General features: G+C 41.6%; 1 protein-coding gene across 1 annotated transcript in view; it reads right to left on the bottom strand.

Annotated features, from left to right (window-relative positions):
* Nucleotides 1-14301, bottom strand: part of schip1 (schwannomin interacting protein 1) — a gene marked incomplete in the record, with an annotated part of 244738 nt that overhangs the window by 27670 nt on the left and 202767 nt on the right. The window contains 1 exon segment of the mRNA XM_024277237.2: nt 13016-13798. Coding sequence (XP_024133005.1) covers nt 13016-13798 — 783 coding nt within the window.

Here is a 14301-nt window from a genome sequence, read left to right as displayed (position 1 = left end):
CAAAAAGACTAAGAGCGTAGTAAACTGTAAAATGGATGTGCATGAGCATCATCAGCAGGTCAAGTATTAGATCAAGCAATTGAGGAATAATTCTCTTTCTAATAAATAGGATACAGAAAAGAATAAAGAAGAGTATTTTTCAGATAAGTACATTAATTTGTGACTTGAATATTACCTTGAAGACCAACTCCAAAGAAAATAATGCTTTTTTTTCTGATGATGGAGGTCATACTGTATATATAGAAAATTGAGCTTAAATTTTAATTTCTGAGCATTTCTTTATTCATATTGTTAGGTATTAGAAGCAGATGAAAACATTCAACATAAAAATCACGTGTCTCTGATATTGTTGACGGGCCAGGCCAAATGTGGAAGTGGGTCAGATCCGGCCCGGGGGCCGTAGTTTGGGGAACGCTTTTCTAAGCAACCAATTTTAAACTAAGTCAGAATCAGACTGAATGAATCTTGGATCTGGCCAATATCAGAACTATAGGAATAGATCAGTGTCATCTGCATAAAGTGAATTATATAGTAAATAGGAAAGAACATGCAAAAAACAGTAACAGATCATTCATGGGATCTTGATTGTTTTCAGTGTAACGTAATGTAAATGGCCGCGCTTAGAAAACATTAAGACAGGAAGAAAAGCGGACAGTTGCCATTGTCTATAGGTGTTTAACTGAGTGCAGATTTTAAGGATTCATTTGACAACTTTTAAAAGCTACAAAGAACTGTTCCTGTGGATTATGCATGAGGATTCCCAATCACATTATAATTAGTTTGTCCTCGAATGCAATTAATTGGGGGTCAATATTCTGGAACAGTAAAGCTTCATGTTGTGGGCTGAGTGGGTGGGAATCCTGTTTTCTAGCTAAAGGAAATTGAAGTGTAGTAATGAGAGAAATATCTTTAGTTTTTTTACCCTTTTTACTTTGACGCTTAGATCTTCCCGGCTCCAGGATGAGCTATGCTCCATGCCTCACACCTCTGAATACAAATCCATAGAAAAACTGTCAATATTTGACACACGGGTGCAACTTTGATGTCCAACATCACAGCTGCAGCTGAATTAAAGAATCTACAGCAGCATCCACTTCATACTCCATCACAATGGCAGCAGTCAGAGCAAAGTCCTCGTCCACCTGGGTCTCACCTTCACGTGGTTGTCAAGGTTACAATCTGAGTCTAAACAGTTGCAGACAGTAATTCTTTTATTTAACAAATGACAGAACCAATAGCTCTATCAGACTGAGCAGTATGTCACTTTTAAACAAGCACGAAACACAATAAAACAGATAATGACAGAGACATAAATTAACTCAGAGAAGACAGACGGACAAGATGGCAGTGAAACAAGCCTCCCACACACTGATCACATTATGCATTATTTGAATAATAACAACTAAATTACAAGAATGCATTTTAATCAAGCACCAACACACAAGCCGACTTTGATTTTGAGCCCTTTTCTCCATGTTGTGTGTTTTCACACTGAAATGATGACTGAGTGACGGCTCCCCAAGTCAAATAAATGTCGGGTCCTTTCTCTGTGATGCAGACAGAGCTGGAAGTTAAGCTTGTAATAGTTTAGAGAGCTCATGTTCTCAGTCTTGCTGTGACACGTCCTCCATCCTCTGACAAACAGCTCGCCCTCTTTTTAGCCTTTCGTGCCACCTACCCCTCCTTCCTCTCGCCGTGGCCTTTCAAGGTAACTACGCTTTTACTTCTTTTCTTCACTCGTCTCCATCACTCCATGCCTCCCCCCTCATTCCTCTCTCCTGCCCTCCTCCCAGGCGCAGCGGGAAAAAAGGGGAGTGCAGATGCTTTTAGCGAGCTGACATTTTTGTGCCAGTGCAAAAACACTGCATAGCAAAGCAGGCTGGCTCAGTGTGAGGGCTAGATTCTGGCGGTAATGAGCTCTCTCTGACAGGGAGGAGCTGATGTGGAAGGCCAGGCAGTGAATATGTGTGTGCGCTATGACGAGTCACCAGAGGCTGTTCTAATGAGACCTGCATGTCTACACTTGGTGGTGGAAAGATTGAGCATGCTGTGATCACCGGGTTGTATTTGCCTTGCATTTTTTAAAGCATCACAGCACATTAACATTTGTTTACCCACTTGCTAAACAACCAGCTGACCAACAATTACTCATCAAATGACTGCAAGTCCATTATGAAGGATGAGTTGTGAGTCACCAGAGACTTATGGTATTTTTTGCAATTTTTCAAAAAACGACAGTGCGCCTTATAATTGAGAGTACATTAAATATGGATTCATTATGGTTCCGCTTATTGATGTCAAAGCGATTTTGAGGGATACACGGTGCTCTGTCAAAATGTCAGTCTGTTTTTTACTTGTATTTTAAATACGCTAACACTGCTAAAGTGTAGCTGTGTTGGATTTTGTTAGCGTAGTCATAATGTTTATTTTAGCGGCACCAGTATGTTTTTTTACGAGTTACAAATAAGGATGTGAGTTACATGTTATGTAAATACGCTAACGTGGCTAACACTTCAAATGTGGCTAACATGTAGCGTGCTACAAACAAGTTCTTGGCTATATCCGAATTCCTTCACTACTCACCATTTTATAGTGCTTTCTAAATAACCAATTCCAAAATTGACTGCCCTAGAAATTTCCCAGAAGTCTTTGCGATAAACCAGTGTGCATCAATGCTCCCTACTTTGGCAAATATAGACCACAATGCATTGTGTTTGAACAATTTTTGTTTAAATTTACTTTTTTTTAGCATGATGTTTTCATCATTAGAACTCAGTGGATTCACAAATAAACTTTGTAAAATGTTTGTATTAATTAGATTTTCACTTCGTGAAACCAGTGAGGTCATACTTGCCAAAAACTTTGAGAGCATGGTGTCTGAGTTTCTTTTAATATCCAGGGCACTAGATAGTCAGTCCTGCGCATATACAGTGTTTAGTAGTTATTATAAGGAAATTCGGACTCAGCCCTAGACTTATTGTAAACACAGTTAATAAAGTCTGACCAATTGGTGAACTCAACTCTGACTCTTGTCTTGCTAAGATGCAATTTATGATACATTTACACAAGGCTCAGAAACACGGGTTCAAGAAACTACTTTTAGTGAAAAGTCTGTAAACCCACATAGGTGCATTTCGAAACTCTGTGTTCAAAACGTTTGTCTTTATGTGTCACTACCCAAATATTTAAGTCAGTTTTTTTGACTCTATGTTCAAGAAGCGCAGCGATTGAGTGCACATCAACAGTTGAACCAGTTGAACCAATCAGGGACTTGGATTTGGTTGCAAAGTATGGGTAGCATCCTTTTCAAAACAAGAACTGAAAATTTGAGAAATTAATAATGTTTGTGCTAAGCTTGGTGAAGTCATTCATACATGGGAATACAGCTATGAAAGAAAAAGCCTGAAGCAAAATTTGCACCTCTCCGACATTTAACACAAAGCCTCGTCCAGCTGTGAGTACATGTGCTAGTGTTGAGTAGCCACAGTCACTGTGTGAACACCATATTCTAAAAGTGCGGTAAAAATCCACATTTACCACGTTCTGGAACATGCGGCGTAAATACCATTATAGTTTGGTGCTCTTTCTAAATGACAGAAGTTCAAAACTAGATCATTCATTGATCTAGTGACTTATGATCTGGTCCACCCTACTGCGTAAAATACAGTAAAAGAAACAGTCCAGAAAAATGTATTTAAAGTTCATTGTCTTGACATTTTTTTAAAGAGTTACTCAAGAGTTATGGCCCTAACAAGCAGCCTCTAAGATAAAACGAAGAATGATTCGAGAGGCTTCGCTTCTGATTACAGCTTAAAACAGCTTGTGCTTAAACTCAAGAAAAGATGCAGCTTGAATGATTTCCTCAAGCAGCTTGTGATCTTATCAAGCCTTTCTCAAAACAGTCGAATCTATCTTTCCTGTGTTATTTTTAGAAAGGGAAAACAAAACCAAACCTTTATTTCCATCTCATTTACAACCTGGCAGCCAGGCACAGTTCCTAGTGTTTGTTCATAGATAACTCTTAATTATATTACAACAAGATTTAGATTTTCTTCCTTGAAACAGGTCATAGAATGCATTTACAGAACAAAGGTGGAGTTAAAGCTACAAACTTGACATAACATAAAATAATAACTAAATAATGCAAATCAAAGCTTATTCTTAGTCTAATGAACTGATTTCCTTGTATCGTGATTCTGTAAAAGTGTGCTATGTTCTGTTCCCCTTAGCAACAGATGAAGCTCTGCATGACCTGGCATCATTTCCCTGGCATTCAAACCCCCCCAACACACAGTCACATGAACAGGATCACAGCTTAGATAGGACAGAGATGAAGACACAAACAAAAAAGCTTTTTAACAGAATCCTCCTCTGAGGTTAAACATGTCCTGTATTTTTAGCCTGATTTAAACAGACCCACTTCTCTGCCTCCAACATGTGCACACACCCAATTAAAGACTCTGTAATTAGAAGCAGAGTCAACTACTATTTCATGTTTCAGCTCAACCAAAACAAGCATCCATGTAAGCACACAAACGCTGTATGCGCTTGACTCCACCTTTTTTCGTCTGGCAGCGTCCGGGACAATAAAGTTTGAAATCCTTCACTGCTGAGGAAAAATAAACTGTCTCTCCATTTTTTTGAGAGGAACTTTTTCCTTTGGTCTCACTTGCACCAAGACACCGAGCGTGTGCACTGTATGTTTTTTTTTCTTCGCAGTACATCACACTGGCTCAAACCTATATAACATTTGGGGCCGCTTCTCTGAGCCACATAAATCCCAATTTCCTCCACAGCACGCTCTGCCACTCACAGCCCGTCCCCCTTCTTGGATAGTTTTTTTTACAGGGTGGAAGAAGGGAGGCGGGTGGAGTGGAGAAAATTGCCTCCTGCTGTATTTTGGCTGTGTTAGTACATTAGGGTATAATGCCTACTGACAGCTTGAGGAAGAAAACAATTAGCTGAGAGCAGCAGTGGGACGGGACGTAAGGATTTAGGGCACGTCTGTAAGCAAAGGAATTTGGAAAAGAGGAAAAAGGTGAAGGTTTACTAACATTGTAGTAAAATACAATAAAACGTCTGATTTCTATGGAGGGAAAGACATAAAAAATACTGACTTTTATCCAGGTTGACTTTTATTCACCCCTTTGAGACATTGCTTAAGACAAGAGTGGCTAAAACTAAATAAAGGTGTGTTTTTCTGCAAGTGTCTTCATATCAGAATGATCAGTCAGTGGTGGAATGTGAAGCTGTAGGCTACAGCTCTTATCCTCAGCTTTGTGATTTCACAATCAACCACCAAACTAAACGGTGTTGACTTCAACTACCATTAATCCTCATCAGCACAATGTAGTAAAATAACAAGGCAGACAATGTTCATCAGATCAGATGTGAACAATTTAGACAGTTTCCCTCCAAAGAACACTGTAACTTAGGGGTCTGTTTTGGCAAAAGTCTGGCAATACGATACGTATCGCGGTACACGTCTCACAACGCGATACATATTGTGATGAATCCCAAGACTAACTAAACCAGAACAATTTTTCCTACATTTATTAAGCTGAAGCTCCGAGCATTTTTTTCCCGCTTCGAAGGACCACAATTTGCGTTTTATGTGACACTGGCAGCAACGTGGTACAAAGATTTAGTTTAGTAACCATCCTAAGTAAAAACGAAGAAGTACATGCCTTAGAAAAACAAAAACCACGAGGCTGAGAGAACATTTAACACTGTCATAAATGGGCAGACAGATGGTTCCACATTTATTAGTTCAGGCAGGAACTAAGCACAGCTAGAGGTCCACAAAGCTTAATCAGTATCAGACAGGCAGAGGTCAATCACGAGCATGGGAGCATCCAAGAGGAGACAAAAGTTGTAGGGATCCAGGCAAAAGGTCAGGGCAGGTCGCAGCCAATCAGAGAAGAAGCAGGGTCAGCTTCAGATGGAAACGCTTAGTAATGCAGGCAGGGTGGCACAAACAATACTTCGTACTGAGTGAGGCTCTGTGTAGTGCTTAAGTGTCCTGTGGGTGATTGGCAAATGAGGGTCAGCTGAGTGACATCCAGGAAGTGTGTGTTGGGGTTGTTGGAGATGAAGTGCAGTCAGTACTCTGGAGACTGTTCCGCTGGTGACCAGAGGGGGAGACAGAGCTCTGACTCCTAACAAACACAAGATGGTTCTCGCGGGATCTTGTTGGTGTTTTGGTTTAGTAGAGCGGCTTAAAAAGGCTCAAATGAAAAATTGCAATATATCGCCTAATCGATTCCCCCCTACAACCCTATTGTAACGGACACAATAAATTAATAAACCTTAGTATTATTTATTTCCATTTCTTTTAAAAAAAAATCTAACACAGTGACTATAGAAAGAATGAGGTCATAGTAAAGAACATTTGATCTCATTATAGTCCAGATCTTTGGACTGGTGTGATTTTTTTCTTTTTTATTGCATCACTTGTATTAAATATCGACCGGCTTGACCCAAAGCTACAGAATGTTGGTTAAGAATGCAGTCCCTTGAGATTATGTACAGCCCCTTACTGTCAGCCACCATGAAACAAGGAAAATCCATGATCAGACAGGGAAGACTGAGAGTAAGTCAGCGTGAAGTTTGGAGGGTCAAACAATCAACTATCCCAAGAGTATAGGTGCCTCCTTGCCTGCATTACCAACCGAGCCGAGTCAGGGTGGATTTACAAGCATCAACGAGTGGACCAGTGGCCTAGGCCCTGACGCATTGTTGGAAACAGCGGGAGGCAGCAGTGGATGATTGCGTTTTGCCCCCTTTGCTAAATAAGCCTCCCCACGTTGATGTGGTACTCGAGTGTAATGGAAAAATGAACAAAGCCGAGCTGAATAATGGCAAATCGAGTAAAAAAAACAAATGAAAATGAGGCTTAATACAAGATGCAGGTTGAGATCAGCTGCTGGCAGTGAGCTTTCAGAAGACCAGATTCAGGGAATGCAAAGGTGTGTATATTTTTTTGTCTCCTTTTGTGTTTTGTGAAAAAGCTTGAGAAATTATCTGGAAAATACGATCCTGCCTAGTCCCAAACATCCTCAACAGCTGGAAATCTATTAGGTCTGGGTCACTTGTGTCCCCTGAATTGAGACTCAAACTAAACTCCCTCTATCCTTTTCTCAGACACTGCAGGTTCTGACACAGAGGTGACCTGAGAAGGACATCGGGTGAGCATGTGTAGGGTGCAAACTGTAGACTAAACACTGTAGGGCAGGTCAAAACAAACTGTTGTAATGCCTTGATGTTTTCAACCAGATGTCAGGGACTGGAACCCATTGGGCTCTCCTGTAACCAAACACCTCAACAACTGACCAACCTGGATATCTTTAGACTCTGGTACACCATGCAGAGACTTAAGTTTAACAAGCATGTCGAGAGATTACAGACTAAAGGCTGTCCTTTCAAGCATGTAAATTGCAGATCGTACTCATTCTGTCTGTCGTCATGCTGTTTGTTCTTTTTAATCTTATTTTGCAAAAAAAAACCTCCAGAATGTTTTTGCTACCAGCTGTTTCCTATCCGACTGATCTTTTTCTTTATTGTGCGAGGTAAGAGACCGTCAAAGGCAGACGTTAGTCATTCAGAGTCAACACATCAATGTAATCGGCCGGTCTTTGTTTTGGCTGGTTCCTAAAACTCAGCGTTAAGACACAAGCTCGGCCCCTCGAGGTTAAAGGAAAACAGCTGTAGATCAGCTTGTATGAAGGTGATTACACGCATGACATGTTTGAATGAATTCATCTTCTCTTTGAAGAAAATGAAAGCAAACAAATACAAGAGAACACATGAGAATGATCAGAAACTTTTGGGTTAAAGGGTCAGACCAGACACACAATTTAAGGAAAACAGTTATAATGTTAAAGTTCTGCTCCAATCATCTTCTGATTTGTTGTAAAAGTGTTCCCAGAGATCTATTAATTATCATTACGCCATTTTTAAATGAAAATAAAAAATCTGTCGTTTTCTAGGATATGGTTTCTATAGAGTAGCAGGAGTTAATCAGAAATTTACCTCTGATTTTTGGGTGGAGCTGTGGGAGAGGAGTAAGCCACGTCCTAATCAAAGTTTGAACCCTGCTGACTGACAGTTACCTTTTCCTGTAGATCTTTTCACAAGCTTTCCCCATAACTAAGGATTCAGAAATGTCAGTGTGAGGGATACAAGAGTCTGTTTGGAGCCCAAAAACTCCAAGACTTTTTGTGCACACATATACAGGCAAATGAGTTACAGGTGAGGGGGGTTACCTTAAGCTGCCACTCAAACTCTTTTGGATCAGTTTTCAGAACAAAGTCACCAAAGTGTGTAAACTTTTGAACAGGGTCAGTTTGGGAAGTTTCTGTTGTCATTATGATTTTAAAAGGGTAAAGAGAATTTTCTTGACAGTAAATGGCTTCAGTCAACCACTAATTATGAGTGTTTTCATTCCTAATCTATGAAAAGTGACCAAGAAATCATAATTTCTTTCTGGGTGTGTAAAATTATGAGCACAACTGTATGTCATTGCTACAGTTTTTTTTCCGCTGCATCAATTCCATAACACGTTAAAAAAATATGTTCTTAGAAATGGAATTTTAATCTTAATTTTCTTTACATATGTCCTCCTTCATGAGAAAAACACTACAAGAAAATGTTAAAAACACCAATAACATATTTTTTTATTGGACTGGGTTTAAGAGACGAAATCAAAGAAAGCACTGCTTTCAGTAATTCAGTATAAAACCACTTGTCAAACTCTGTCTAGCATCTGTTTTCACTGCATGCGTTCATCTGAGAAGCTGCAGTCCAAAGCGCAGTTTGTAAATCAGTTATTCCTCTTTACCTGAGTCAAATGCCCAGCTTGCTGTGAGGAATCCAAGGTTAGGCGAAAAATGAAAATATTCCAAAAGATGAAAAAACTTAAAAAGAAAAAGAGACAACTTTTGTAGGCATACAGAGCGCTGGCAGATGACAGGGATTTCCTTTCATTTGATTTGCTGAGGTGAGTTCTTGCACGTGCGTGGACTTCCAGAGACTCAGACGGCAGTGTAGCGGGTTTGTGTAAGGAGAGTGTGTGTGAGGATTGGCGTGCAGAGGACCGGGCGTGTTTCAGCTGGTTTAGACACACACTCGTATAAACACACACACATGGAGCAGCAGCGTGGGGCTGATCCAGACTCTGGATCCTCAGCAGGAGCTGCTCACACCTGGCTGAAGCCCATCCTCCACCCCCCGGAGCCCGCATTCATGCCCTACTATGTCTGCTGTTTATTTTTCATTGTCAACTCGCCGTCATTTATGTAGAAACCACAGTTTTAATCGTATGCTCCTCCTCTCACCTCTCTACAGCTGCACATTTGAGGCCATCCCGCTTTGTTCTTCTCATTCACAACCTAAATCAATGTTGACCTCTTACTGCTCGTGGCTTTAAAGCCATTTCTATCCTCCACATCTGTGCTCAAGTCAACTCAAACCCTGCAATTTCTCCCGTTTCCCACCGCGCCCTCTCTCCCCTTACGGTCTATATTCTGGGTGAAAGTAGCAGTTAGGTTGTTAGAAGACGTGGCAAACACAGTTCAGCTGCCGAACGCGCCTGTAGAGGCAGACAAACAGAAACCTCCGCCTGCCTTGGTTTTAGTTTTAATCTTCGCTTCTTTTCTTTGAGTTTCTACAGGCGTTCAGGGCTCCATATTTGGACAGCCTGGTTTGCCTTTCTCTCTTTCTACTGTTTATTCTGTGAACTTTGTTAAACCAAGATATTCCACTGAGAACTGGTAAAAGACAGACCTGCCTTAACAGAAGACGTTTTTAATTATGTTATTTTTGAATCAAATAGCAGCATTTTTTAAACTAACTTTAAATACAGTTCATGTAACTGTTGCACAAGCATGGATCCAGTGCTGCCCATCTGTAGCAGCTTTCCAGTTAACTTTTCAGAATATTCAACTGAAAGACTTAAAAGTCCCACTTTGATCATTTTTTAATCTACTTTAAAAGCCATCCGAGTGGTTATGACAGTTTTAGTCAAAAATCAAATTGCTTGTGACATAGTTTCTGCAGAGCGGCAGGAGAAATTATTCAAATTGTAATTTTTAGTCTTTATTCTTCAATAAAGAAATACTCAGAAATACAATTTTGAGCTGAATTTTCTTCGTATATGTCCTCCGTCATAGGAAAAATGCCACAAGAACACGTTAAAAACACAATTTTTATCTGAGTGGCTATATTGAATATTGTATCGCCAGACTGTTGCCAATGCACAGCCCTACTGTGTAGCTGTGTGATACTGTCATGTGATTTATTGCTATTTGATGGTTCTTAATAACTTAAATCTATGTTGGAAAGATATAAATATCTGATCTTAAGTTAAGAACTGGATCATGATAATACTCGTACAGGAGATGGTATGGTCGAGCCAGGGTGGGATTATACAAGTTTGCTTCCTTCCACTCTCCTTTAGGCAATCTCTTAATGTCTAGTTATCCTGTCTTTGGCATATCTTTATAGATGTAAACTTCTATGTTTTTTACTGCACATTAATTATTTTTTTCTGATTGCTTGAAATAAACAATTTTTAATCTAATCTACTGACCCAGTTTATTTGCTAAAATCTCAGTATTCACAAATGCAGGTACTGGTTTCATCTATTGTGTGCATGACATTTACATAATTATACCTGGTTGGAACTACTTTCCTTTGGCCAAAGTGTAAATATATAAGTAATATAATTAGCTAAATAATATACTTTTTAGTGATTGTGTGTGCTTGCATTCATGTTGTTGTGATCCTTCACATTCAAAACATGGTTGTTGCTCAGGTGGATGGAAAAAAAAAACTTTTTTGGTGTTGAAACATTCTTTTTTATTTATTGTACACACTATATTATGAGTTTTAATGTGCAAAATGCAACACAGAAGGTGAAACAATACAATGCGTTGCTTTATTTTACCTGTGTAGCTGTCTGCTCTTCTGAAGTAGTCTGTGCACCAACAACAAATTTTCTGTGCTTTTAAAGTGAAATTAGTGCTGCAGGTCTCAGCACAAGACTATCTTTAAAACCTGTTTCCCCGTGGGCTTTTTTTCCCCTTTTAAATCATGCAACTCAGTCTGCGCTTGTGAACTCTTAGATTGAAAAAGAAGTAGCCCGGAGGCACAGATTTCATTTTGCTCTAGTGGTTGCTTTGGAAAATGCACAGAAATATTGACAATCATACATGTGGGCTGGCCACATCTCATGTTTTTCTTGAACCCAAAGATGGACAGGAAGAATAATATTGTTGTTCACCTCTCTGCAGTCAGTGTGGAGCTTAATAGAGGTTGTGTTACCTCTGGTGAGCTGGAGGTCCCTGTGGAGCCCCCTCAGCCACGTGCCCTCTGAGTTTATTAGAAAAAAAATTACCAAGAGGTCGCTCTGCCTGCACACGCACTGCCTGCAGGCTGACTTTACAGCAGCAGAGGACCACACCCTTGCAAAATATATAAAAAAATAAGCAATAAGTTAACTGCTTAGGGTTAAATTAACTCATTACAGATTAAACATTTTATTAAGAAGGCTTGCAAACAATTTAACCTTATAAATCACCAACAAAGGACAATGTGTAAATATCTGTGCAACATAGCCTCCCAGACAGAAACACTAATCTGTACATGAACCCACTTGCCGTCCCACTGGCCTGACCAGATGTCTAAATATTTAACATCATTTTAAAAGCACCCTGTCCTCCAGACTGTCTGCCAAGTCCAGAAAAAAAAATGGCTAAGACAGGCTTAAAGTGGAAAGATCTTGTGGGATTATGTTCAGAATTTCCGAATGACTGTTGTTCTGCTCTAATTAGCAGAAAACATGAAAGTAGCTAGCTTTCTGGACTTCTGGAGTCACATGGATGTCTTGGCATTATCGTCATCCGCCACTGAGCACTGAGCACTAGCACATGCCATGCACCTGCAGAGAGCAGGGACGGATACATGTTGAGAAGCATATGTATAACTTTATATTCCTTTTTACTTCCTACCCCCCCAAGTCATTTCTATCACAGCCCGAGGGGCTTCAGTGAACAGATTTCCCCTGGTCTGAAGCACAGAAGGAGGCATCTCCTCCTTCAGGAAGGAGGGCAGGTAATGAGGAATGACACCAACACGCCAGCCATTTCTGTCCTTTTCCTTCCTCTCACCCCCCCACTTCTCCTCCTGCTGCATTCCTGACGTGCCTCAGGGAGACAGAGCGGGGCCTCCAGGACCGGCAAACAACACACAAAACACACACAATAGCAGCGGCCGCAGCTATTGTGTGTGTGCACTGAGGAAAAGGGACTCTGCGCTTGCATATCAATGCAGAGAACTCCAATCCAGCCTTCTTCACTTGACTCAGAGAGAGAGCGTTAAAGCTGCAGATAAATGCAGATGATTGACTGATTGCAGATTGTTCATAAACTTAAAATATTTATAGATACGCAAAGGAAAAACTTACATTTTTGACACAGTTAGCTAGTTTGACAAGCTCTTCTTTATGCACAACATCAATGCAACACTGACCTCTTCTGGCACAAACATCACATGAGCACAAAAAGCAGAAATCTCCCCCAAAATAAGGCTAAATCAGTAATTCTCCATTATTTCTTAAAAGCACAATTTAAGTAAGACTGTTTGGAGACGGCATGAGTGCCGATAAGACTAAATTTAGGGAAGAATAATTTAGAGAGCTACCTAAACTGTCAGCTCTGCTTGTCTGATTGAACCCAAATGAGACTTCCTGCTTGTGTTGTTGTTGCTAAGTGGCTGCATTCCCTCCAGCCTCCGCTTCCCTCCAGCTGTGTGAGCTCCTGTGATAGTCATGGGTCACAAAGCTTAGAGCTACATTAGCAAACTAATCCGTCTTCTTTACTCCAGCTAAGCTAACCTTGTTTTTTTCCAGGATGACACAGATAACTGCTGGATTACAGCTGTCCATCAGAGCACCATGAGAAGGAGCAGGAGGAAAAGCTCGATATCAAAATAAATAAATGAAACTGTGAACACTCACTGAGGTGTAGCTGATCTTGCCCATGCTGTGGTTCTGGTTGTGGTTGAGGTTTTGGTTCTCCTGCTCTCTGCACTGCAGACCGGCCAGGTGTCTCTCCAGGGCAGCCCAGTCCATGGTGGGGAGAGGCTCTTCCTCTGCCCCATCCTCCTCCTCCTCTTTGTAGCCTCCTGTCAGCCCCCCAGTCCCCAAACATCCTCCTCCTCCACCACCCCCACTGGTGCTGCGGCTCCCCCTGCCTTGAGTGGAGCTGCGGTGCCTGTGTTTGGGAATCCCCGTGCCCCCCAGGGGTGTGCCGGGGGAGTGGAGCTGGTGGCTCCGGGGCAAAATCAGGTTGCCGTTCTGTTTCAGTTCCTCTGGGACGGCTGCTACTGAAGTGGCCGTGCGTCCACCCAAAGCGGGCTGGGGCGGGGCACTCTTCACATCCTGGAATTCTTCGGCGAGGCTGCGGCTGTTCACCGCCTTCCTGTAGTCGTCATCGAGGCTGTCGACGCTCACGACGCTCTCCCTGCTGCTTTTCTCTTGACCGGCGGGCTGGGGGGAGCCGTCATCCTCTCCGTACTCACTCTCCCACTCTTCTATCACCTTCTTCTTGTACTCCTGGTAGTCCTCGTCTTCCTCATAATCCTCTAAGGTGCCCAAATCGGGAGAGGGGGAGGATTTGTAGTCCTCTAGATTGGCCAGGTCGAGAGATGGGGAGCAAGGCGTGACCTTGTTGGAGTTGGACTCTGAGCTGGAGCGGCTGGATGCATCGCTTCCCAGATCCATGCCATCCTCCCGATAATCCTGCAGGAAGGGGAACAGAGAGCAAGAAAGTTAACAGGCTGATGGAGGACTGCTGTTAAAAAAAGAAAAAGAGGAAGATCAAAAGACAATAAGGGAAGCTTGGATTAGTTGCACAAATGTTGTGGTTTGATGCAACCGCAAAGGACTTCCTGACCCGCAGGAACTTCCTTTCTGCACTTTTGTTGCCTCTTTGGTTTCACAGTCATCTCACCGACTACTGTGCTGCTCCCCACTCCTTCCAGACTATGTAAACAGATAAATTTGCTGCTGTCGCATTAGTTCAGGACTCCGGCATGCGCGCGTCTGGGTGGTTGGAAAGACTTGTGCAACGTTTGACACAGTCAGGGTGGAGTCTGTGTGGCTGAATGTGTTGGAACCCACTGTTACATGTACACAACACCACAGGGACTAAATAGGGTGTTATGAGAGCTGCGTGTGTCACATGTTAACACAACTCACTAAGCATAGACACAAACAGGTGAGTCCAGACATGTCCTCAGGCC

Source organism: Oryzias melastigma, linkage group LG13 (genome assembly GCF_002922805.2).
Source record: "Oryzias melastigma strain HK-1 linkage group LG13, ASM292280v2, whole genome shotgun sequence".
In the NCBI taxonomy this organism is placed as follows: Eukaryota; Metazoa; Chordata; class Actinopteri; order Beloniformes; family Adrianichthyidae; genus Oryzias; species Oryzias melastigma.
Note: the sequence above shows the minus strand (reverse complement) of the source record. Positions and strands in the feature narration are given on the sequence as shown.